This window comes from Atractosteus spatula, chromosome 2 (genome assembly GCF_055471065.1).
Source record: "Atractosteus spatula isolate fAtrSpa1 chromosome 2, fAtrSpa1.hap1, whole genome shotgun sequence".
NCBI classification, from domain to species: Eukaryota; Metazoa; Chordata; class Actinopteri; order Semionotiformes; family Lepisosteidae; genus Atractosteus; species Atractosteus spatula.
In genome coordinates, this window is record NC_142707.1 from 30,212,225 (window position 1) to 30,239,804 (window position 27,580).

The 27,580-nt window shown below is 37.7% G+C and overlaps 1 protein-coding gene across 2 annotated transcripts in view; it reads right to left on the minus strand.

The window, feature by feature from the left end:
* Positions 1–6,218: 6,218 nt before the first annotated feature.
* Positions 6,219–27,580, minus strand: part of LOC148839531 (pleckstrin homology domain-containing family G member 1) — an 82,674-nt gene continuing 61,312 nt past the window's right edge. For both annotated transcript variants that reach the window (XM_088929353.1, XM_088929344.1), the window contains exons 5-18: positions 21,901–21,947; positions 20,083–20,233; positions 18,949–19,080; positions 18,536–18,718; positions 18,220–18,315; positions 17,237–17,323; positions 16,415–16,448; positions 15,799–15,894; positions 15,438–15,476; positions 15,309–15,331; positions 14,738–14,944; positions 13,785–13,901; positions 11,844–13,485; positions 6,219–10,585 (exon numbers count right to left, since the gene is read on the minus strand). In XM_088929353.1, the coding sequence (XP_088785479.1) occupies positions 9,495–10,585; positions 11,844–13,485; positions 13,785–13,901; positions 14,738–14,944; positions 15,309–15,331; positions 15,438–15,476; positions 15,799–15,894; positions 16,415–16,448; positions 17,237–17,323; positions 18,220–18,315; positions 18,536–18,718; positions 18,949–19,080; positions 20,083–20,233; positions 21,901–21,947 (3,945 nt within the window). In that variant the 3' untranslated portion in view covers positions 6,219–9,494. The remainder of the gene's footprint in view (positions 10,586–11,843; positions 13,486–13,784; positions 13,902–14,737; positions 14,945–15,308; positions 15,332–15,437; positions 15,477–15,798; positions 15,895–16,414; positions 16,449–17,236; positions 17,324–18,219; positions 18,316–18,535; positions 18,719–18,948; positions 19,081–20,082; positions 20,234–21,900; positions 21,948–27,580) is intronic.

Below are 27,580 nucleotides of genomic sequence, written 5' to 3' on the forward strand. Positions count from 1 at the left end.
GAATAAACCCACACTCCACACAGAGTGCTCCCTCAGTCAATAATTGAACCCAGGGCCCCAGCAATGCTAACCACTGCTCCACCGTGCCACAGTGGACTCTGTGGAAATGGGAAACTTTTAGAATCCTCTTTATAGTTCTGAATGGATGCTAGGTTTTATTTACTTAGAGGTGTGAATAAATGACTGCTGTGTTTTCTCAAACTGAATTTTCTATAACACATGTCCCATTTTTAGAATTGATTTAAGTAAGACTTAAGTTCTTATTTCATTGGGGTATAAATAAATCTAGGGGACACTGGCTTTAATCCACTTATAGTAGATTTACTATTGCTTTACTCATTCTGTATTTTACTATGTTTCCATGCACCTTAAGATAATGTGCTGCAGTAGAACACAAAATATTGATTATTTTAGTACCAATTTTCCCAATGACCCAATGGGAAAACATACTGATGCACAACGAAAATGCATACTTTACAGCAACAACTCATTATATACAGTATATACATACATATTGTTACTTACTTTTTTATTAATGTATCAATGTGTGGTCATATATAGCACCGCAGGTCTAGAATTGAACCCAAAGCCACATTGTTGTAAGGCAGCAATGCTAACCACTGAGCCACAATGCCACCCAAGAAATATATATCCACAACTATTCAAAAATGACAATTTTAATTAATGCAAGTACAGAAAAAGATGAGTACATGTCACTCATGGAGGTCACAACAATGGCACTGGACCATCACATCTGTCATATACAACTGCAACAGGAAATGCCAAGAAGAAATACCACGCACAGCGCTAGAATGTAGACCGTAACTCCTGCTGTGCATGAAAATGAATTACATGGTCAGAGGCCATTCAGGGGGAACACAGACAGCTGAGAGATGAAATCTGTGTCTCCTTTGTGCTAGGGATAATCTGACAGATAGAGTGATAGAGTGTTTCATTTACAGGTGATAGATAAATAGAGCAAATTAAATGTTATTTTGCCCTTGATGGAAGACAAGCGTGTGTTCAGATGGAAAAAACTGTTGTGGTAAGCATTGTGCTGTTTAATTGTTCAAGCCAACAGTCAAACACAATTGGTGCATATTAAGGGCAGCCTTACAGCTCTGCAATACAGTGTCACTGACAGTCCTTGAGCCAGCAGATTTTCAGTTCAGCAGACCCAGAAGTGTTTACTTTTCAGCAAGGCAATGCAAGACCACACACTTCGAAAATTATATTGGCATGATTTTATGAAAACAATGTAAAGATCCTGTAGTGGCCAGCTTTTTCTCCAATAGAGTCCAATAAACCATCTGCAGAACCAAATAACAGACATCGCACAGGAGGTTAATCAAGTTCATGCATAAACATGGCTAAAAATGTGCTAATGCTGAGGGAGATCATACCCAATACTAACTTTGAACTCTTTTCATTTTAATCTATCTACTGAAAACTCACCATGACTCTTTGACCCGTACTGTAGTTTTACTTATACTCTATTATTATACTGGTTTTGTTTGGCATCTGTTTAAAACATTTGGTTGCATCTTTTTTGCACCAGTGTAATATATTTCTTTGTATTCTTGTCAAGCTGGGAGTAGGAAGACGCGACTGAATCGGTCCTAGAACAAGGTTTTGGATAGATCAGCTTTCAGGTATTTTGGATTCTGAAGTTTGGGGTTTTCAGACTTTCAGGCAGACGCGTTTCCCTGAACAGAAATGGAATGGAGCGCTTCCTGAAAAAAGCCTCACACAATGTCAGAGCACTGAAAAGGTGGTGTCAATAGTATTAAATAGAGAATTTAATAGAATAATTAAGAGGACTGAATGGATGATTGGTGGAATGTGGGCAGAATTGATAAAGCCCCTAGGCATGTTTGAATGCAATTACCCGTGGGAATATTACTTGATAGGGCATCAGCTTTCCTGTCTTGATTCCCGGACAGTATGAGAGGGTGAAGTCAAATTGGGAAAAAAACTAGACCCAGTGCACCTGTCGAGGGCTCTAGGGGATGTCAGCATTCTTCGAGGACCATCTTGACTGGTAGAAGCTCCCAACTACCTACGTCATAATTGTGCTCTGCGGGTGATAGCTTTCAGGAAAATAAGGAGCAGGGGTAAAGCTTGGGTGGTGTCCCAAACCACTAGGAAAGAATGTATATACAAGTATACAGTGGAATGAAATATCGTTTCTCCTGGTCCACGGTGCAAATACAGACAGGACAGACAGGACAGTGACATAGACATTGTAGACAGGATACACATAGTGCAAAGTGCAGATAGTGCAAATTACAAGGTAAATACATAATACAATATACACAACACACTGGGGGGATTTAAACCCTGTTTCTGGAATGGGAGCGGGTGCAAGTAGATTATAGGGTGTTGATGAGCCTGACAGCCTGCGGGAAGAAGCTGTTACAGAGTCTGGTGGAGCTAGCCCGTACACTACGATATCTTTTCCCAAATGGTAGGAGGGAAAAGAGTTTATGGGAGGCGTGGGAGGGGTCATCTACTCTACTGGAGGCCCCGTATAAGCAGAGTTTGTGATAGGTGACAGAAATGGAAGGGAGGGAGGCTCCAAAGGTCAAAGGTCAAAGGTCAAAGGTCAAAGGTCTCCCTGTGCAGCGCACCCTTGTTAGTGTGATGTATGGTCCTCCTCTGGATGTGTCCTGATCCTAGTAGCCTTCCGTCCAGGGCCTGCAATGTCAGGACCAGATTGCAGGGAACCAAAGGGATGGTGTCAGATCTGGGCATGGTAGAGATGAATATGCTAATTCTAGGTTTTCTCTGCTATACTGTAATCCTATTAGATGTAGGTTTACTAGGTTTACCAGTTGACACTCTAAATTGGTTTAAATCCTATTTAAATAAAAAGTAAACATCAGTTTGCTTCAAAAACCTTCTGTTTAATAGGTGTTCTTTAGGTACCAGTCCTGGATTCCAGCTATGTATGTGTACATAAAACTCAAAGGTGATTCTTTAGTGACCACATTTTTTGCACCTTGTGAAATAATCTTTTGTTCGGCAAAAAGGGCAGCGTCAACACTTTTTAAAAACAAAATGTACTGTTATAGTTTGGTTTTAAAGTTTGATCTCTATATATTGCTTTTTCAACATGTTATTTGATGTATTCTTGTGATTCTTTTTTAACTGAAGTATATGCTGTAAAATAGCTAATTAGATTATACAGAAATTTACAGTGCATGTTCCATGTGGCGTTATAGGGATTAAGACTTACAAACTTGGATGACTGAGGTATATAACAGGATATTTTAGGAACTCTTCATCTGTCATTTAATTGACTTATTTTGCACATCCTATACCTCAAACATTCACCACTTTGCCATTCCAAGTACAGTTCTCTTTGGGGGGAATAAGCCAGTGCAACATATCACACATTTGTTGCAAACTCCATGTGGTATTCGAGACACTGTGGGTTTGCCACTCTGCCATACAGGCCAATTCAGGGTGTGTAACGCAGCAACTGCCTCTCTTGAGTGTGGGTGTGCGGCCTACAGACAACTGAGAGGAAATAAGTGCATTTGCATTAGGCTGCGAGAGCAAGATCTGTTGTACCTGATTTCGATTAGACTTCTGTTTAACTAGGTGAAGAGCACAAGAGAGCACATACTAGTCATGATGAGAGCAGCCTAAAGGCCGATCGACATTAGTCGCGTTGTTTAAAAAGTCTGATGTCTGTCCGCCACTCCCATTAAGTGATCATTGTAGTCAATGATGTAGTCAGTGCCTTAGCGGTACAGAAGAGAGCATGGCCTTAAGTCCTGCTCTGGTTTTTTACACTTTAAGTCTACTTTTATGCATTAAGTGGAGTGTCAAATCACATAATGTTGATATTTCTTTTTTTCATTGTACTGTCCCAATATCATATCTCCACTGCTTCTTACAAAGGTGCTAAAAAGCCAGGTAAACAATGATAAGGTGTGAAATCCTGTCTTGGATCCTGTTTGCTTTCATTGAAAAGCTTCCAAAATTATTTCATAGATGGATGACTTAAAACCTGTTAAAGTGCAGAAGGACAAAGCACTCTACAATTACATTGCAAAACTGATATTGGGATGAAACATAATTTCATCTGCAGGCAGTATACATTGTGAGTACTGTATTCAATCAACTGTGACAGTAATATAATACTGTATATATAATATTATATTAGGTCATTAAACAGTATGTTTTTAGTTATTGAATTTAAGTTGGATAGTGTCCAAACTATATTATTGATAAAAAAGGTAAGAAATGGTTTAAAAGTTGAGCCGCTGGTGTCATTTGTGCAATCAGAATACAAATTGCAGTGGATCAGAGTACACAACTCGTGTCTGTGCGTGTAACTATGAGTGACTCTCAATATTAACACCTCCTCCTGACTTGAAAAATTTAACATTAGAAAATTTACAAAATACTTTTGAAATCTGACATGTTGCGCACACTGCCAATGTAGATTGCAGTATTGACTACAATTGGCACATAAGAGAAGTGACAGATGGCCAAAATCCAGCCATATATTTTTTTACCAGAAATCTACCAAAATATTTACTGACGAATCTGAACCAATGTCAAAACTAGAAACAATGTAACCCTGAGCAGCAGGCAGTTGTGAGAGGTGTTTTGGCTCAAAGCATGTCTGTGTAAAATAAGGAGCAGGATGTGTCAGATGATTCAAGTGAAGAGAATATGAGTTTGGTTAACAAAACTCAGCTTCCGATCATTTAAACTACTAAACAATCAGGATTTTAGCAAGCAAAAAACCCTTGGCTAAAGTGCTGAGAAAAGATTTATGATCCCTCTAGTTTGGTCCATATTCTTGTATAGTTTAATCCTAGTTCAGGTGGGTAGCTGCATCAGCATGCGTAGGCTGCAAAAGAAAAAGTAAATAGGTTTATTCCATGCTGAAATGAGAAGAAAGAAAACACAACGTTTTGGCCGTGGAGCCTTCTTCAGGTGTGAGGTTTAGTTTAATCCTAGTTAGATGTTTATGAAAGTCTTCATAATATATTAATATAACCTTGCCCAACCAAGATATTAAAAAAAGGAACCAACAGTATTGTGAGACATATTTGGGTTAATACATCAGTATTTTGTATGTGGTAATTTGTTTAGTGTGAGTGAAGTTTTATTTAATCTCTGACCCAGGGATGTGTGGCGTGGATGGTTGAAGAGAGAACGCAGGCATGCGCTGTGTCTGTTGTTCTTTTTTCTTCTGTTTGGTCTGTTAGTTTTTTATATCAATAAAGTTTGATAATTGGCCAGTGAAAGCTCTGTTTTCCTTCACATGAATGCCTAAAACCCTAAACTGAACCCTGGATTTTACAGTATTATCACATGAATAAGCGTGTGAACCATTAGATTAAGTAAATGGCTGCACCTTCAGCTAGACATTTTCTTTGCTCATCAGTCTCTTGCTTCTGCTCTTATAAGATTTGGCCTATTTGTCCTTACGAACTGCTTCAAGTTGGTGACATCTGAGGGTCCCCTTGTATTAACAACTTACTTCAGGTCCTGTCATAACATTTCAATCGGGTTTAGATTTTATGTTGGCTAATGCAAAATGTAAAATTTCTTCTTCAGCTATCTGTTGTAAATCTGCTTGTAAGTTTTGGATCAATCTCTAGCAGCATGACCCACATTCGGCACAGCTTTAGCTGAGAAATGGATGACCTGATCATCATTGCTCATACAGTGTTGAACTCAAGGTTCTGTCAATGATGGCAATCATGGTCCTGTGGCAGCAATCAGACACAAACCATGATACTCCCACCACCATCTCTGATGGTCGGGATGAGCTCCCTCTGTAGGAAGGCAGTGATTGGTTTTGCCACAAAATTCAATTTTTGACTTATCTGCCAAGAGAACATTCTTTCAGTAATCTTGTGGATTTTCCAGGTGTTCTGTAGTAAAATTGAGATGGCTGGCAATGTTCCTTTTAAAGAAATGCAGTGATTTCTTCCTAGCTGTCCTCCCACGAAAACTATTCCCGTTCAGTCTTTATTGCCGATTGATAAACATAAACATAAATGTTTAAACGGCTTTATCCAATACAAGTTCTCAGGGGAGCCAGAGCCTATCCCACAAGGCAGGACATAGAAGCTAAAACGTTTTTCTTTCCATTACAACAATACATTATTATGAAGTTTTTAGAATTCCAGATTTTTTTTGTGGAAAAGAAAATGTATTTGCCTTAAAGTAAAACCAAACTAGTCTTCAGAGAACACATCACCTTTTATTATGCTTTTGTGTTTTTTGCCTCCAATAATCACATTTTCTAAGCATTGAACACTAGACCATTAGAAAACATTCTCTTTAGTTGAAATACAGTATTTGCATCTTAATTTTATATTATAGCAAAAGCAAAACTATAGAGCCTTACATTAGAACTTTCCTAAAATGTACATACATACAAAATTAAGTGTTTACAATACAGATGTAAAAAAAAGTGCAACAAAGTCCATATCTCAGTGGATATAACTCTTACAATCCCTGCCTGTGAAATAAAGGGGAACAAAGTAAAAGTAAAATTGTGAAAAGAAAAAAAAACTAATCAATACTTCATCGTTCTTTTGTTCAACATTTTATGCGCACGTCTGGCCTATATTGAGTTATGTAATGGATTTTTTGTTAGGTATTTTGAAGCTTATATAAAATTTGAGACATTAAAATAGCTTGACAGTATGGGCAATTGTTCAGTGCTTGAAAGCAGTTTCTAAAATATTTTTGAACATTCACAGTAGATGCAAAAAACAATACACACACAAATCTTTATCAAGCTTGTAAAAACAGATGACCTTGAAATAAATATGTTTACATTCAAATCACAGGTTGCCTGCTGAATTTATTTTTCATAGATGGTTAATGCAAAAGAGAGCTTGATTTCAATTTTACAAATAAATAGAAAGGTCATGTCCTAAAAAGAAAAAATTGCCAAGCCATTTCAGTAAAAAAAAAATAGACACAAAAGTGAAATATACACAGTACGTACTAAATAAATTTACATTCTTGGTGTCTATCCAGGAAAAGATGACATTTGTTTTAGTAATGAAAGCATTTAATTTGCTGATGTTCTTCTTATGAATCTCATACCATATATAAGTTGATGGTAGGCCAGTGCATGACACAAAACTCTAAGGTATGCATACAAGCTAGTGTAGCTATGACACCACGTGCTAGTGTATGTATCCACAATCACATCTACCACATACCCTACTGTGTTTATTTATACATGTGATGGGAGTGATTGTGAATACATAGGTAAATATACTGGACTATACATTCCTAGTGTATGTATGTGATTCTTAGTCAAGGTTCTTCATTACTAATATACATTTTGATAATGCACTGCTGATTAAATTAAACAAAAATAGTGCAATGCGATTTCATTAATCCAATATTTTTAACAAGAATTTTTTGAGTACTGCATCCAATTAATCGTAACTCTGGTTGTACTCCTTAATCAGCACTACTCACCTTTCTTTAAAATGCTATTTAATTATCAGTCACATACTGTAATTGAAGGCATCTATATTGCTTTATTTTGTATTATATCCAAAATTAAATAACAGTTTTGTAATTAATTGCACAACAATATATCAATATTTGAATTTCAGGAATAAAGGTAATACAAAATCTATGACCTTGATTATTCAAAAGAGCGTACCTCCAAATTGGTCCTTGAAAATTGACTTCAATGTCAGAAATGGATAGTACTTTTTATTTGTGGTCACTAGTATTTGAGGAGTGTTGTCTTGGGAAAATAATTTAAAACTTGCCAAAAAAACAAAAATAAGTCAGCCAGTTAAAAAATTAAATATTGCTATCTGAAAATCTGTAACAGACTAAAGTACTCATTAAACATCTTATTACATAGATCCTACTCAAGTCTCAAGTGTGTGGTCCCTCCTAAAAATTAATAAAACAAATATTTTAGCTTTCCAAAAAACATGGCCTGTTACAAATTGCTCAGTTTGTTGATGACAGACTGGATTCAATATATATAAATGCATTTCACGCACAGTTTTGAAATAAATAGATATTGTTGCGAGTCTCTTTGTAATAAAAATGTACACCATCCCTTTAAAACTGCCTATTTTTAAAATGTGATCATCTAAAAATGAAATTAACATTTTATATGAAGCAAAAACTACTTGTATTGAATACATTAGAAATCTGGAGATAGTTATAATTTCTAATAGCAAGAAACTATGTTTGCACTTTTACAGGCCTTGAAGGTTTTAGATTTTAAATATATGCGTGCATTATTTTTTTGACATTTTTAACAGCTATTGTTTTCTGGTAGGCTAATATTCCTTGCTGTAGGTAATTAGGCTAACTACATAGTATGTTACAGGCTATAGCTATACTACAAGTTTTCAAGATACTTAAAATAACTGATCTATGCTTCTTAAAATGGATTTTCTAAAATCAGTAGCTCCGCACTGTTAATATACAGCTGTACTCTGTAATGCAGGCAACAACTGTGTTATTGGAAATTAAAGCAAAAACATTTATATTGATTCCCAGACCAATCCTTCGAAATGGTTTTGGTTTAGTGAAGACCAGCTCTAGCAAGTACAGTTCAAATATACAGTAAGTAATCCAATTAAATCTAATTTATTAGACACTGCATTGGATATTTTTCAGGAGTTTATAGAAATACAGTACTTGGGACATTTTTAAGTAATGTGTGTTTTTGTTTTTAATGTAGATTAATAATTTTGTAAACTTTGACCCTTCATATGTAAAATCAGAAGGTTTGCCAATTTTCAGTTACAATCTAATGCTCTAGGAAGTATTTTTGAATTTCTCTGTTCTGTTGGTGGAACTACTGCTTATTTTATCTTCATTTAATACACCAATTTATAGATTTCCTGTTCAAAGCAAGTACATGAATGCTCTTTTCTCTTACGGTACGTAATTGAGAAAAGCTCTCTGGAATTTTCCTTACTCTTTTGATGTGAGAAAATAATTGATGTTTTTTTACAAAAATAGGGTATTGTCAATATATAACAGAGGTACAGTATGCTGCCTCAAAGGAGAACTGTGCAGGTTTACACAGTGAATTAATTCACTTTCCCTGTTCTATATTTTGCAAAGACACATGAGAACATCTAAACACAGTCATACAGAAAATTACTATTGACTTAAGCAGTTTCTGTAAGGCAGCAGTCAGAAGTAAAATCCCTTTCATTCTTAGCCCATGGTTACAGTCAGGACTGGACTTGTCTGAACAATTCAAATACGGTAACTTTATTGGTTCGTAAGCCACAAACAAGCAGTATCTTTGATCTTTATTAAGCTTTCTTAAATATACATACACAAGCATTTATTTTTATACATGTACATACGTTTTTTAAGTTATTGTCAGACCTTAAATTATATGCTGTCTAACAAGGATTACAGTACTACCTGCGGTGTCAGATCACCACACAAATGTGCATTATACCTGTTTGCACAAGCAACTGTAGATACCAGCATTAAAAAGAGGCTCAAGCAAAACTGCTGGAGCTGAGACACTGAAATTTTTCTCTCAGGGACTGTACAATATTCTGCTGGTTTGCAGGAGGCACACTCCAAAGGTAATCATTCAGTTTGTCATGATCTGCGAGGGCAGCCAACGAGACAACAGGGCTCATGGTGCCATGACAAGACTTCACGGGGGTGCAGGGCAAGCTAAGTGACTGTGTCAGGCCCCTGTTGAAGTGCTCTTTGGCCGATGGTGTTGAGGCGGCTTGTTTTGTGCTTTGTTCCGTAACTGAGGCCTGATCTTCATCATCAGATTTGATTTCCACGTAGTCTTCATCATCGTCATCCCCAGTGTCCTTAAAATTGGCAAAGTAGTTCTGTGTGGCAATGTGAGCATTCAGGGGGGAGTTCCTGTTCACTACCAAAACCTGCTGGGAGTCCTGAAGTATCATGTCTGACCGGCTTTCTGGCTTCTGATCAGAAGAACTGTGCTGATGTCCCGACTGGGCAGCATGCTCGGTTCTGTGAGGTGAAGGTAGTCCACAGTTGTTTTCCCCTAATGAATTTCGGTTGGAGGCCACCCGATTCCTTTCTTTTGGATACCGACTGCCAGCGATTTCTATAGTTTTGTTGTTCATTTTGACTGAGGATGAGGACTGGCATCTGTTGTAAGAAAGTGGCTTGGCAGATTCTGGCCGCCGCCCCAAAGAGTTGTAAATGTGCTCCTGGTTAAAGTTCTCCTTGTTGGGCTGGCTCACAAAGGCACTCCATCTCTGGGTTGGGGGACACGGGGGTGTAGCAGATTTCAGAGCTGGGACAGAGCAGGCAGGAGACAGCTTCCATTGTGGAGCCGACATCTGATTCTCCCCTTTGAAGTCTGTTTCATTTGGCCAAGAAACAAAGTCCGCCAGCTCCCCGTTACTGTAGGTGGAGTTCAGCCAGTCCTCGCTGAGGCAGGAGTTGTCAGAATCCAGCTGAGAGCAGTGTTGCAGGGGGGACTGCTGTTCTACAAAGGACTCACCAACGTGGCTATGTGTGGCCTTCTGCGTGCAGGATGGGGTCTCTCTGAACATGATCTGCTCATACAACTGAGAGTATTCTGCAATCCTGGCACCTGAGTGTGAAGAAAGTCATTATCCAGATCAGAAGGATTTAAATGGCTGTGCTGAACAAAAATGACCAGTATTTTCCATTTCTAAGTTCTAAATATTAAATATTATACATATTAACATAACATAAAATCATATTAAACTGTTACATAGTTTTGTTGAATAACAAATGCATACACATTTTTAAAAAAGTATTTTAAACTTGAAAGCTCAAGTAATGCTTTTATGAGTGGGGGGAAAAAGGCAGCAAAAACTATAATGAAAAAAAAATGTAAAAACAGTAAAAGATCCAAAACCTATCATATCCTGTTTGTTGAAGTACTCAACCCCTTTTGGAAGCACCAGTGGTGGCAGCACACATCTGAACCATTAAGACTTTTCAAAGGCAACTGTTCTAAGGCTGTATTTCTGTATGAACTAATCACTGGGTCAGTATGTAAAGTGGTTTATACAGAAGTCCATAGCCTGTGAGAATCGATAGGGTCTTGGATGAAAGAAGAGCAGGGTGCTTGGAAAGCGAGCTGAAGGTTGTTCACCACAGCTTTCAGATTAGCGACACTAAAGGTTAGGACCACAATACGAATCCACTGTAGCTCATGAGCGAGCCTCTCCCTGCCTCTCTCCCCAAGTAACCACTACCGAGCATCCGCATCTCAGCCTGGGCCTGTCTGTTTTTATATCATCAGGAGTGCGTGCTGTTCTGTCTTGGCAGTGTAGGGAATGACGGTCTGGAGGTAGCTTTACAGGCTCACTGACAGTTTTTTTCCCCATTTCATTACAGTGGGGCAGAGAGAGAAAGTGCAGACATCCGCTTGATGCAGAGGTGGGAATCATGCTGTTGTTTCAACTGATTCTAAGATTCTGATTACTGTTCTTTTAGTTGATCACTGTTATTTAAATTAACATAAAGGCAATGCATTAGTACTTTGATTATTATATAAGGGAGGGCTACTTTAATATATGCATACTATATACTGTAGTACATTATAGGGGTGGACTTGGTTATATGTGAATCTGGCTATTCATGACTGTGCTCTGCACCAAATCCTTGCAAATGTCGAGACACATCTGTATATAATTTGTACACCATCAAAGGTTATATGTATTGTTTTTCTGCTAAATAAAAAAATAGTTTATATACATTCAAACCTACACACTAAATGCGGCAACCACATAGGTACGCAAGTTTGTGTTCACCATAGTAATTGGATATGAAGATGGCACAACACCTCACAATTATATCTACAAACAGGAGGGACTTACCTATGGCAGCTCCTCCCTGTTTCTTTTCTTCCAGTATTGCTGCAAGGTCTTTAGGTTTTGCTTTCTGTCTTCCAGGTCCATGCTCGTGTTCTGGGCTTCTCATCTTGAGAAGCTGGTTGGCTTTCTTTATCTTCTGGCTGTATTGCCTTGCCATCAGAAACACCCTGTTCTTTGTTTTATCTACAATATCACCTGACAAATCTATGCTTTCTGAACTGGAATGAGCGAGGATGCTGTTGCTGGAAAGCAGGGGATTCTCCAGATTTCCCGTGTCATTTGAGAAGCTCTTGCCGAGACCAAAGACAGACCTCTCTCTGTGGCTGTCTCCTTCCTCAGATCTAAAGCTGCCACTGCTGAGCCTTGCTAACTTGTTTTTAACAGCCTTGACGGTGCCAACAGTCTCTGTGAAGGAAAACGACGTTTGGTGCTCAGTGTTCTCCGTGGTCTCCCGTCTGTGAAAATCAGGCACTTTACCAGAATGAGTCTCCTGAGCATCTTGCCTGTTAACAGGGAAGGCAGCGGGGAGACATTCTGGTTTCTTCTCGTTCTTTTTAATGTAGTTCTCCAGATCATTCCATATCTCGTCAACTTGTTCTGACATCTTGTCTGCAGCTGACCTGTGGGAGAAGGAGTCCGAATTGGAAGAGCTGTCCACCCAACCGGAATAATCAGGCTCTGCAGGCACGCGGTGGTCCGATGCATCCTCTTCACTGAACTGAAGACTTTCTTCAGAAATGAACCTGCCTAGACTGTCACAGCCAGCAAAATCAGTTTCAAACGCCAACAAGCTGTCCCTTTTACCTGCTTCGGCATAATTCTTGTTGTGTTGTTGTGGAACCTGATCAGAGAAACCTATAGTGTCATAAATGTTCTCTTCAACTATTTTTAGCTCACATTTCCCAAAAGAAACAAGATCCTCAGAACAGGATTTGCTGGTGCCCAGCAGAGGAGATTGGTCTTTCCTTTCTGCAACACCTGGACTTGCCTGTCGTTCTTTAGGGCGCACATTTGAACTTGTTCTCTCTTCAGCTGTTCCTTGTGAAGTACGGACACAGTCTTGGTCTCTTCGGATAAGACCCATCGATTTCAAGTCTTCATAGCTGATGTTGTCATACACATTTTCTATGTCGTCAATGGTCAGCTGCTCTGCAGAATCCGAACCAGAAATATTGCTGGACGTCTCTTCTATTTGCAAGCTTTTGGGTTGGTGGGTTGGTCTGTTACGGTCCCTTGAAACCGGAGCCTTAAAACTCGAATTTTTCTCTCCGACACTGCTGGCTCTTCTGATGACTTTTCCACTGGCCTTGGGCGACTCTTGTTGCAGCTGCTCAACATGCCAGCTGCACGGCCTTCCAGAACCTTGACTCCCTTCCTTGATTCGGGACACACGTGGATAAGGAGCAGCGATGGATGGCATGAACATCTGGTAGATGTCCTCCTCTTCTTCGGCCTGCAGAGTGGGCTGCCGACTTGGAAACAGCGCCTGTCTGATCTGGTGATCTGCCCAGATGTTCCTGACGGTGTGATCACCACCTAGAATAGTGTTTAGGTGGGAGCTTCTGGGTGTGTTAGGCTGTCTGATTTTTGGGTGAGACAAGTTGCCAGCACAGTTTGCGCCATTTGGCAAAGACCCTTCAGCTGCCTGCAGAAAGCAAATCAACAAAATGAAAACAGTTTCACTTAAATATGTCATCTAAGCATTTTTTAATAACTATCATGTTAAATAAGCTGTTCTTTTAACTGATTAACTGTAATTTGAACTAGACACAAGATGCATGTATTTTACATCACATAGTTAATGCTCATCAAGAGTTCAATGCAATTTCAACATTTAAACATCAATTACAATTTTCAATGATGTTCAGACATCTGTCAGGGTGGAGGAACAGAGATATATGCTATTCACACTTGAATCAACCCAGTTGCTTGGTACTCAATTACCTGAGAGTCTTGTGCACCTGCAGTAATACTTCTTCGTTTTTCAACATTCTCTGAAGCTTGGCTGTTAAGCCTTTTCCGGGCACCTTTCATTTGGATTTTGAAATTCAGTCCCATACTCTTCAGACAAGAAAAAACATGGAAAGAAATTATTGCTTCACATCTAAGGTAACCAAATACATTTAAAAAGAAATTAAAAGCTGCTGTCCTGTTTCTGGGATTCAAACTGAGGATAAATTAATATAAATTGATTATAAAAATTCCCAACTTAAAATTTGACAGATTGTCACAAAATAAATGCAAAAACCAAGCCTCTTCCCATGTTTATTATACACTACAGCAAAAATGCACCTTACATATAGTTCAAATTACCATCAAAGTTTAATGTTTAAATGAATTTTCATTGCAAAACAGTATATTCATGACAGATCGGTGACATGTAATCATGATAACATAACCATTCAAGTCTTTTGACTTGAGTGGTTAGAGAATATCACTATTCTTAAAGCATTTGAAATAAGGAATCCAAAAGCCCCAACCTTCATCTATTACACAATGCTGTGTTCTCTTTTATCAAACAAGACCCTCCTAAGGCACTTATGAGAATCAAGGCTGTTTGACTAATAGTGAATCTTCTTTCAGCATCTTATGTAAGTTCAATGATAAACGTAAACTGAAAGAAAAAAACTAAATACAAATCATGTAATCTTCTTAAGTGTTATTTTCATAAAGCCAGTGGGAATTCCAGAATCCGATATGCTGAGCTGATCAACATTAGTCTAGAACACGATGCTTTATCACATTATTTAGAACAAACAGAGGAAACTCCCTCTAACTTTTAGATTTCGGTCCTTATTTTTGTTTAATTACCTTCATTTTCCTTTGAGCCATGCAATGGAAACAACATGCTATACAATCTTTAAAAAAAAGATTTCTCCTTGAGTGACTGCGCTCACCAGATCAGTCTCATCTTCGTCCTCTGCATCGGCCAGCTCTCCTGCTTGCATGTGTAAACTCTCCTCAGTGTCACTGGTTGGGTCCAGGGAATCCTGGGATTTATGGGCCAGATCCCTGTGAGCCTTTGTCCTGCTGGAGCTCAGCTGCCCCTCGCTCAAGTCCAGCTTGCCAGCTTGGGACAGCAGAGATCCTTCCATGCTGATTCTCTGAGAAAATAATACAGACATTCTCTGATTAAATAAAATATTTATAGTGAGAGATCATGCTTCAGATTTAGTCAAAATAGTGAATACACAAATCTATACGGATATAAAAATGAATACATAAAAAAAAGAAACAACAACATGCAGTATAAGTAAGTACATATTGTATTGTAAGTACTTCAAACACTGTCAAGAGCCATTTTGAAAAATGCTTAGTGCATCTCAGTAAGTTCTTTTTTTTTTTATTAAACAAAACTAGATTCGTCAGCGATTCCTAGAAAATGAGGTGATCAAACAATGTTGGAAAGATCAAAATTGCCATCAGGCCTTTTATCTTTTCTATTGTGTAATTCCAGGTCTTACTTACCTTTTGCACATCTGGATTTATTTCTGCATTTGGGAAGAAAGGAGAAACACAGGGTTTAAGATTACAATGTTCTTAAAATTAAAAAAAACATGTCAAAGTTTCACAGGTGAGGACTTGTCTGAGACCTACCATTTTGCTTTGAAGTTCTTAGCAGTCTTGCAGAGGGTTCTGATAAAAAAAAAGATATTGGATTTAGAGAGCAGAAATAAAACATTTTGGTAATTACCGACATGTGATGGTATACAAACTTTGTAGACTCTTATAACAATTTGATCTCTTACATCTTTTTTATTTTAAGAAAGACAATGTCACAGGTACAGATTAAATTTTTCCAATTGCCGTATAAAATGTCACACATAATGAATAAAAGGTGAAAACCCAAGGTAGCATCACAAGAAAACAGGCTTTTCAGATTGTTCAGCTTCTTGGGCAATATGAAAAAGAATCATGTTTCACCTGTACTTCATCAGTATAATTAATCACTGCTCACCTGACTTCCTTCTCACCCTGCGAGGAGTAGTGCCGTCTTTTGAGTGTGAAGCAGCTTTCCTTTCACCCTCAGGGCTATAATGGAATCCAGGGTGATCTGTACAGGACAAAAAGACAAAATCCTTTAACCAGTTTTAACAATAAAATCATGTTTAATTCTACAGACACAATATGTTTTAGCAGCATGTTGCTGTAAGGCTTGAGTGTACTGTTAAATAGAAATGGCTGGATATTTGGAAGATTCAAACATGGAAAGTGTGACAGTTTGTATTATAGTTCATAAATGATACCTTGTGTTGTCATACAACAGGTTAATGGAACATTCTTAAGGTGCTTGAATATTTAGTTCTATGATAAGTTCTATTATCAAATAAAACTTTGATAAATATTCCCTTTTATCACAAGACTGATTTACAATCTTGTAGGTTGAGGTTGTGGTCTAACAAACAGGGTGAGTATTGAATCATTCTACTACATTAAATAGTGAAGTTAATTCTTAAAAAACTTCTTTATCACAGTTTAGAGTGAAACTTTGCAATGAACATTTCAGAGGTCCAGTTCTTTTTCTTTTGTAAAGATGCAATTTTCAGATTAATAGGACAATGAATTATACTTACACACAGCATCCATCTCTAAAATGGCTTGCTTAGCCTGTAGAAATGAAAAACAAAGATGAAAGATAGCTCAGTTTTTAAAGTCTGGATACTTAACAGTTCAGGATTTCCTTAATCCTCAACATTCACAATACTTTAACAATGTATATTGTATAATGTAGAAGTTAATATTCTTTTATGTCTTAAGACTTAAACATTTAACAATACATATCTATTACATTAATACTTTTCGTTCTAAGTAAGTAATTAATTTTCACAACAGCATTATGCTTTAAAGTGGAACTGGTAGACGATCAGGACTGTGTATGAGTGATGTACAACTGTCACATGTATATGTCTGGCTGTGTTTTTTTGGGGGGGGAGGTAGTATTCAGATGAGAAGGGTTTAACAGCAAAACACATTTTTGTTGCATTTACTTTTGATAATTTACATTTTAATCTAAATTAAAAGATTATGACAATTCTTCCTTTGTTAGCAGTACTCCACTAAAATGTCCTACAATTCTGGCAAACTTGGTATCTTGAATTTAAAATATTTTCTTCACTAGATGGCGCTTGAGTACCACATTTTGCAATCTGGAAATAGGGCCATGATGAAGCATGCGATAAAAAAATCCAACAGAAGCTTATGTTTTAAAAACACGACTATACAATTTGCAGATGCTCCACATCAAAGAATAAGATGTTTTTAATCCATTTCTTTACAGGTATAGATCTATTCATTACACTTTGTAATAGAGAACATTCATATGAGCAATGTGCTGAGCGCAACAAACAATACAATACATAAATGTTGTAACTTAAGTCTGATGAATGTGATCTGACCTTGGCTGGAATTTTAGCTGGGTGGTTTTCAAGTATTAGTCTTTTTAAGTGAAGAATCCACAGTCTTTTGTCCTGCTGGGATTTTGCCTTTAGGGGGAAAAAAAGAGGTTAAAACATGTTGTGGATATTATTAATTCATTAGTTCTTACCATTTTAATCAAGACAAAATATTCTGTTTGTAGATATATCTGTGGGAACCTAAACATTTTAACCCTGCAGAAATAGATCAATAAGCAAAGCTCTGTTGTAGCAAAAATAAAAAAAAACCCAATATAATTAGCAGTGTACATTAATTCCATTAATTTAGAGTTAGAATTAATTTTAACATTAATAAGACACTGGCTTTAGTTTTTCTTATTTCAGAGTGATAAGTGTTTTTGACAAAGTTAAACAAACATTCATGTCAATATCGGTGTTCATTTTTCATCCTGTAATCTGTCTTAACAATGACAAGGTTTTCTCAATTTACCCCTATCTTTTCATTCATTTCTTCAGATGGATAACAAGAGCCACCAGTTAAAATGAGCCCAGATTTGACTGGGTCACAGTTCAGCCGTCCATCAACAGCAACTGCAGGTTCAGCTATGTTTGCTTATTGTAAGGGTGGCTGGGCATCCTAAATTACACTTCTTCACCCTCCAGGAGAGCAGCAACCACTCACAATCAGGAGAGAAGACCACTGCGCATAACTCAGACTCAATCAGCTCCAGTTTACAGTATTGAAAAAATTATTGAAAATGGTGCCACAAAATCACATAGTGTTTGCGGGTATACAAAATTCAGTTTTTTTACATTTTTTGTCTGTTTAGTGGTGTTCAGGTGAATAAGGGGTTACAATTTGCCATTCTGCTGCATTCGGCTCCTAAACTTTAAGAACCTAATGAAGCAAACTATTTCTGCTCACTGCATCCACTCCAATTATCAGTGACTCAATGTAAATGACATTTAAAAAAACCCAAACAAATCACAACTGGTGAGAGTACCTGCACAGTGTGTTGAAGTTTTGGATTCTTGTAATGGAAGACACTAAAGCTCAGAGGTTCCTTTGGTATGACTTCCACCAGCATCAGATTACAACACTGTCAAAAAAAAAAAGGAGAAATCTGAGAAATGGCAAAAAAGTTACTCCTGTAAAACTACTCCTTAACCCCTTTGTATAAATAATGTACCCTCAGGTCCATTTCCCTCAGATTGCAGCATTTCCATCCATTTTCATTTATTCCACAAACCATTAAGTCTCAATCCAAAGTATGGAAAGCAATCTGGTAGATTAAACTACATTGTTCACACACTGCTTACCAAGATGTGGGCCTTGTACGTGTAGGATTCTTCCCTTTTCTTTGTAATAAGCAGTAGTTTATCAAAAAGAAACAAAGTGCGCTCATTCTTGGCACGCTGGATGCGAAACGTTCCCTCTAGAACCAGCTCCCCATAGCTGATCAGGTCTGGGCCTTTCCAATTGGTGAGTAAACTTTGAATCTCCTGTAAAAGAAACACATTGATGAATACCTCCATGCACTGCCACCCTTCCAAAGCAAATTCAAGCACAGGCTTGGTGGATAAAAGGATCAGTCCATGCTGTTATTGTTGTTGCAGTGAGGAATGAATTACTGCTAAATGATGATAATTGAACCATTTAAAATCACAATTGGCTTTTTCAATACATTTGGCCACCTTGGTTTGTTGACAGTATAAAATACAGGAGAACTTGCCTGTAACCTCACAGCATGCTCGTGTTTTCTCTTCATATCATTGATGTGCCATGCAACTCTCTGCATAGTGTCAATGGCATCCAGCACCACATCATAGGCCTCTGTGTCCTTATCCAAGTGGTTTGCGATCTCCTGCAGGGACAAGAGAGCGTTGTAAAATTACTGTAATGGGAGAGGCCAGCTCTGGTCCTGGAAAGACCCAATCCAACAGGTTTTATGAGTCACCTTAAACCACCAAATTGTAGAGACTGTGATGTCTGATCAAATGTAGCAGCTGACTTTTCTTAGTACACTAGAAATAACCATCTGTGGCCCTTAAAAGTTTAATTTTAAATCACCTCTGAACTACTTAATTGAACAAAATACCAGCTTAATAGGTTATAATGATATGATTCCAAACATTGTTAGGTTTCAGTTCTCCTGAACCAGATCTGTACCTTATACATTCTTTTTGCTTCAGAAATATGGGTAGAGTTTCCCTCCGTCTCTCTCAGATATGCTGTGGTTTTTTGTTACATCTTTGCTTACTGCTTGGACTACTGCATTGCTGTATGTACTAGACTCCCCACACTTCAGCTGGCACAAATTGCAGGAGCCAGAATTCCAGTGGGTATCAGTTTGCATGAATATGAACATTTTGTCCTACTCTGGGGTGGCATGGTGGTTACCACTGCTGCTTCACAGCTCTAGGGTACTGGGTTCAATTTCCAGGCTACGGTATCTTCTGTTTTAGCACGTTCTGCCCACAGAGTCCCCTCCAGGGTCTAGTTCTTCTTTGTAACATATGCCTGTAGGATAGGCTCCGGGTTGCCTAAACCATTACCATTACCAGGAAAAAGCAATTTTCTGATAATGAACCAATGTTTTATTCTGGATTGATATCAGCAGCACCATATCAGGAATACATTTTTCTAAAAACCTGAGGCTTTTACAACCACCAGGATCCTGTATGTATCTCACGAGTGCAATACCTGTGACATGTTCCTTTAGTTAGGGACCCCTACTGTACGTTCTCCTAGTTCACTGTACAATTACTGACACTTTTTTTTAATTACACAAAAATTATGTTATTCTTTAATAATAATAACAAAAATTCTTTAAAGAAACTCCCTGTGTAAAGGTCAGAGTACTGACATGAAGGAGGAGATGGTACTTCAGGATCCTCTGGACTGGCTTGAGAAGGTAGGATCCCAGTGGGAGAGAGTGCTTCAGTGATTCCTGTCGCTCCCGGAAGAACTTGGCCAGAGCTTTGTTCCTCATGCATTCTGTCAGCACAGCCACTGATCTGAAAACACCAAAGACAATCTGCACATTTAGCTCTATCTTCAAAAATATTGGAGATGAAATAAGATCTTGATATCCACTACCAATGATAGGAAGAAGTTAAACCAGCATGAGGTCTGACCTATTTTCTGTCAGAGCAGATTCATACTGCGATATGATATAATACTTTAAAAGATAAGCAAGTTAAAAAAGAATGAGTATTATGGTTGCTTTGGAAATTGACCATGCTGTAAAACAAACTGAAAAATATGGCCTTTTGAGTTGTGCTAAGGGTTAATCCACACTGAAAAGTGAGAAAGGGAAAAAAAATCTTTCACGCACTTTTCTATAACTAAGTAGCACACCATTTTGGAGATGTAGCTCTTGCAATATGAACCCTGGTGTTTTCTGAAGGCTCTGCAGCAAAATCCACCAAATTCCACTGTTTATATGCTTGATCAGCTCTGGACAGGGCAGCCATTGTTAAGAGGCAACATAACCTAGGCAAGTGAAACTCTTTTGTAAGAGCATTTTTATGTGCTATTCAGTGGGTTTCATTATATCATCCCACTGGAAAAGACAGGGTGTGTGGATGGGGGAGAGGTGCCTGCAATGATTTGACTGACACTCTCAGAACTGTCAACTGATTCTCCAGCAGGGATCATATAACCCTGCCTGGGGTCATTGCTGTGCAGAGAGCAATTTGTCAAGGGAAAGGAAACAGAAGTTCTTTTTCTGCAGAAAACCCAGAAATTACTCAAGTTTTCAAAAAGTTCATTGAAAACAAAAGGATTTGTACTGACATTAACAGACCTGGTTTCCTATATAGAAAAAAAAGCCCCCAACTCAAGATTAATATCATAGAAAGCAAATAATTACTCTTGCAGTCTCATTTCTAAAGATAAAAATAGGGTCAGATTGCTGAATGCTCTCTCACGTCTCTCTCATTTCACTTTAAAAGGCCAAAATGTGGGAATTTTACACTACTCATCTAATCCAAAAGGAAAAATTACCTGTATTATGATTAAACTATAATGAGTTTTTAATGTTAAGTAGATCATAACTCTGTCCAAGAAATGATATGAAAATGAACAGTTTTAAGAAACAAAAAGATTCATGGATACAGTACAATTTCTTTAAGACTAGCGCTTACATATTGCAAAGACAAGTAAAACCTTGTTCTAAAATATTTTAGAGCTGCAAGCCAGAAGCACACAAAAATGATCAAGAAGTCCCTTGCATTGAGCCCAAAGCTTTAACTCATTTTCATCATTGAGGAAAGTTAGAATCTTCAATGCAAACTTTGGAAAAACAACATTTACACAGATTTTCATATTTAGTGCCTGCATGAAAATGTGATTAGTATAAGTTTCTAAGCACAAACAGGATGCTACAGGCACTTCTTTGGAGTGCACTCATTTTATTCCTTTAGCTCAGGAATGTAAACAAAAAACTCCATCAGAATATTATCGTCAGTCTAATGTTTAGAGGCCCTTAATTCAGCGTTCTTGTATTGCTGTTACAGAACATTAAGTAGATTGATGCACTGAGATATGTTTAAAATATTAAAAGTCTTTGCTCTGTCTCCAACATATTCTGAAGTAAAAACATAATCTTGAATTGCAATTGGTATCTAAAGGTCAGGCACAGGAGCTTTACAAGACAAAAACAAGCAATAGTTTATCTTACCTTGGGTAGTTGGTACAGTATTGAGTGTATATGTGGAACTCTTCACTCTATAAAAAAACAACAACAAATAGTAGTTAAAGGATAATGTTGCATTTACTATTTGCTCCTTTGCTAGATATCCTGTAACCCTCCACTTCTCAATAGATATAGTGTGGTGGCCAGCATGGGGTGAATCCCTGCAACTGTGACTTAGCTCCTATGGCCGGCATGCTCTTTATTTTCATACCTGTACCTAAGAAATTTACATTGCTGTAATCAACCATAGAGTGTTAACAAGCCCCTTAGTAATACCTAGTAAATGCTGAGACTAACTGGCTACAGGGAATACACACACATATTTCAAGAAAGTGTAGAAGTGTTGGCTAGGCTGAACTGTGCATACATAACTGTAAAAACGCTAACTAATTCAGAGAAGAAATATGGTTGCTTATTATTTGAAAAAGATCTGTATAGTTTGGGAAACATTTGCAAACCGTACATTAAGCTTTAACTAGACAAGTGAAACACATTTCTAGAGTAGAAGTGTCCAAAGATGTTTGTAGTTGTATATTGTACGTCTTAAATCACAGAGCAAAGTCAGAAATACAGATTTAAAATGTCACAGCAGTGTTGTCACCATTAAGTAAACAGACACCGGGGGATGATTGGAAATACATGACATGTGAAGTCAAGGTGTCTGTTTCTTAAAACCCGGGTGATAACCTTTTGTCTATATTGAGGAGGAAGAAAAACCAAGACCTCCCACAGTAATTGACTCTCCATGATAAGAGAAGATCACTTTATTGGCCATATACAATTTCTTGTATTAGAAATTTGTCTTTTCGCATACCCCAGCTTGCTCTCCATTAAACACACAGACATGGAGAGAAGCTTGGGGTCAGATCGCAGGGTCAGCCATTTATACAGCACCACTGGAGCAGTTGGGGTTAAGGGCCTTGCTCAGGGGCCCAAAAGAGTAAGATTCCTCTGCCAGCCACGGGATACTAACTGGCAACCACTCGCAAGCCACAGAGCCACCGCTCCTCCCCATGATGGTGAGCCATAGTTATTTGTTCTTACACATCTGGAAGAGCTGGCAAACTCTAAGGCTGAGCTTTAATGCAGCACATGCCTGATTTCCACTGTAACAGTGAAGGTGATGAAAGAGTGTGTGGACATGGGATAATGGACAATCTTTTGAGCTGTATGCCATTCCAGATAGAAACTATATAAGGTCATGTCAAGGGCCAATAAGCAATTAGAAGGTCAAGGCATGCATGCAGTCAGCTGAATTCATTGAAGCACAATAACAGCAAATTAGCCACAGTCCCACTCCCTTAAAATACAGACTATTTTATTATTTAATACCCTGCACCATTTGAGTTGAAAGGAAAAAATCTAGCTTTGAAAAATTCAATAAATCAAAAATAATTACCACTTGCAACGATTTCGTGTAAGTCATTTTTTATAATCACAGGACAAACACAGAACATCATTCTACTTGCCAGTTATTGTGCTGACATATTTTTATTTTTTTAGGTGCACACCCAGTATTATCAGTTAATGTTGGGTGCCTGTTATGTCAAAGCATACTGTACTCCTTAGAGAGACATGGTGAGCATGACTGTGCCAGCACCCATGACTAAAAACAGCTAAAGATAAGTCAAGGAAAAGCTGAAGACATTACAGTGAGTAATTACCTGCTTAAGCAGATAATGTTATGTTCTTATGCAGATACAGAACATGGAAAAACAAAATCTAATTTTCAGTGCTTGTGAAGTTTCTGTTTTTTCTTATACCGGGGAGAGTCAGTAAATAATGAAAACTATAAACACCATCTTGAATTTATATTTTTCTTTTTAAACAATGACTTGCTGTACATCTTAAACAAGTCTTAAACCCTAATTGGAAATACAGGCTCTAGTGTGATAGCACTCCTGTATATTATCAGTTAAGGATTACAAGAACCAAAGACTTCTTCAACTAAGTCTCAGATTGTTGCCTGAAAGTTGCCTAAAAAGCCTCTGAACGTTGCCTGCTGTACAACTTTTAAAACAAATGAAATAAAAGACATTAGGCAGGTCATGCACGCTTGAATATAAAGCAAAACATCAGTAAGATGACAAGGCTTGAATCTGAGATTTCACCCTCTTTTCTAAGAACGTGAAAGAAAGGCAGTTAGAAGCCCAACTGAGTTCCCACCAGCACCGCCTGAACATCAAATATGCCACAAAGTACAAGAAGAGGACAGAAAATGACACATGGAATCCCTGTGGCTTATTAAATTAGTTTCTGAGTCCTCTTCCCTCCTCTCTCATTAAGAGCTTAGGAGAGGCGCCTAGGGATTCTCGCACATTGCTGCTTATGCTAAAAATACTTGGAAACACCTGTTAAATACTTTCTGAATTCAGTGAAAAGTGAGCATCTTCTCATCCATGTTTGTCATGAAATATAAACACTTTGGTGTTAATACCTACGTGTTGCAGGAATTGCTTTAATTACATCTGAATTATGGTGGAATAGTATGCTGGAGTGATGTAAAGCTCTGGCTCACCTTGGCCCTAGTGAATGAAGTAGTACGGAAAATGGAGGGAAAATTGCAGAGTGATGACTCTGGAATTAATCAGATAAAGAAATTATATCTAATCAACCTGAGAAAATACAAGAAAAACCTTGAACATCACAAACTTCAGCACGGAACAGATTATCATATTGTAAACACAAAGCCAGGTAAATAAAAACTCTTTGCCCATATTTAGACCATAATAGGCATTGTAATATTTTTCATGAACACCGGGGCAAGTTTATCGTGCCACAAGTTACCTGTTGTGTCCCAGGTCAAATAAAAACTTTGACCCATCTAATAATCCCAAGATAAAACAAATAGCACTTAACTGTGCCGTTTTTGTCAGAGGCTTTTTATTTCTCACTAACTGAAACCCCCAATGGAAATAATGGGCCTGTTAATTGTAAGTAGAAGGTGGTTTGATTCTTTGAGGATACTTTCCTGGAGATTTTACTGGAGTGTGAAAAAAGTTTTTAGGATATCAAAGGTTAAGCAGTGAAAAACCATCACATTATATCTGCTTTACTGAGCTTCTCACAGAGCAGGGCATTTTTTTTCTTTTGAAGTCACTAAAACCAAGTTTCATGTTTCTGGGCTTAAGCAGTTTGGAAATCTCTTTATATTGGCTGGGTTTAAAAAAAACACTTAACAAGATGGTGACATTAGGACATGCTCCTCATTCTAAAATCCTTTACATGGTCTTATGGAATACAAGTGGTGAACTGGCTATTTCTAACTGTAAGCAGCACCTCACAGAAAGAAGAGTAACTATAAAAGGTCTCTGTTGTTTAGTCAAGAGTTTTCCATAGAATATTTATAGTTTTGTGGAAAACTATAAAATAAACCTCAAGACAAAAATCAAATTTCTGCTTTAGTGGCTAGGATAAGCTTTACAAGATTTATAGCTTTGAACCATTTGCAAAAACATCTAACTTCCACTCACCATCTTTCACATAACTTCTGCAGATGCTCTAACAGCAGGTACTTCACAACCGAGAACAAATTATGATCTGCATGAGGACCAAACCCCCATAAGACAGCTAGCTGGCAGCCAGTATTATAATCTGCGTCTGATTACAGCTGTGCTACAATGTTCCAGTCTTGTTCCTGAAGATTAATTCAATTGGACATGTTGGGCTGACAAACTGATAAAGTGCATTCCACATTAATCAGACTTTATCGAGCTTCACCTGCCCTGATGCAAGACGCCTGTGATTCAGAACCAATATAATACATTAAGCCACAACCAATTCAAAGGTTAAGCTAATTTAAATGATAACATTAAGTGCTTCTTTAATAAGTGCGAGAAGAATCAGAAACAAAATGCATGAGACAGAAGGAACACATAAGCTGGTAATTATTAATATGACTGGAATCGCAGACACATGGCTAATGGAGTCCAATACTGATGAATATCAGTGGGTATACAGTGTTCTGGAGACAGGCTAAAATGGAAGAGTGGCGGTTGCTGTGCTACACATCAGAAAGAGTACTCAAGCTCAGGAACGTAGCCTAAAGGAACCAAACATCTTAAACATCTTTAGCAGAGCATTAGGAGTATGCTACAGCTAATGTTTACTTTCTTGTCCAGTCTGTCAGAGCACCTAGAAGAAGGAATAAGTCTATTGATTTACACTTTTCAAACAATCAAGGCAGAATGAGGAAGTAAACAGTGTGGAAAAAACTATTAGGGAACTGATCATCATATGTTATGATCTGAAGTATACTGAAGTATAGGTCCAAGTGAAATTTTTACAATTTCAATTTGCATGCAGACTGTGAAGGAATAAGACCGCTCTTTAAGAGAAGTAAAATGGGAGAAGATACCACATAGAATTAGCTAAGAATGGATAGCAACAGTTTAAAGACATTTTGTTTGTAGAGAACAGATGTATCCAAAGACTGAGTAAATCGAAGTCAGGAACACAAATGCAGCACAAAAGATTTAATAAAAGAATATAAGGGGACACAAAGCACTGATTTGAAAAGAAAAGCACCAAAGAGTACCACAGAGATCTGTATGAGGAGCACTGCTCTTCCAAATATCTAGAAACAGGGATAGTTGACAAACGAATCGAGTGTGTAGATAATGCCAAATTAGGCAACTTACCAAAACTGTAGAAGCAACAAATTAAATTTGGAAAAATTAGATAAACTTTCACACTGGGCAAACACCTGGTGGGTGATGTTTAATGTAGATGAATGCAGGATTTTGAAAAACATAACTAAAGATTCAGAAAGGGAAATGAGTTTGAAGAAGGTAATACTGTGTTTATAACATTTATATCTTCTAGACATGTGGGAAAGCCATAAAAAGCAATGTTACAGAGCTAAAAGCATAGAATTTAAACCAAGTGATATGATAAATTATACAATTCAATAGACATAACACATTGGGAATACTGTGTAATTTTGGTCGCCACATTATAAAAGCATTATTGCTGATCTGGAATCAGTCCAAAAAAAGAGCAATCATATACATTACAGACCTTAAGGAAATGTCCTACACTGACAGTCTGAAAGAACTGAACCTTTTTTTTTCTTGAACAGACAAGTATCCAAATTCCTGGGGATTTAACAATGTCAACCCAATGGACGTCTACAGAATAAACAGTGAAATGTAAACCAGAGGACACGAGTGGAAACTAAAGGAAAATACACTTAAAAATGAGAAAAAGTGGCGCTGTTTTACACAGCGGGCTATTGGAGGTCTTTATTCAAATTCTCAAAGAATGTAAAAAAAATCAGATTATCCACCCACATCTAAATGTATGGAAGCCCGTTTCCGCCAGGGAGTAAAAAAAAAAACGTGCTATGGTATCTCGCAATTGCGACTTTGCATCTCAGAATTGCGACTTCATATCTCAGAATGTTTTATCTCACATCTGTGACTTCGAAATGCCCCCTTTCATTGTCTGTCCTTTTGTTATGGATTTGGGTTCTAGGGCTTGTGCCCTCGCCGCTCCCACCCTAGTTCAAGCCTCACTGCATTGGCTCAAACCCAGGACTTGCCAGCTTAAATTCTATTACAAATTTAAAGAATCAAAAGGCAAGACATACAATGGAAATATGTAAAAAGTATAAGTTTCAGCTTTTATAATTGTGAATTCATCTGGGTGTGATGTGTCTATTTCT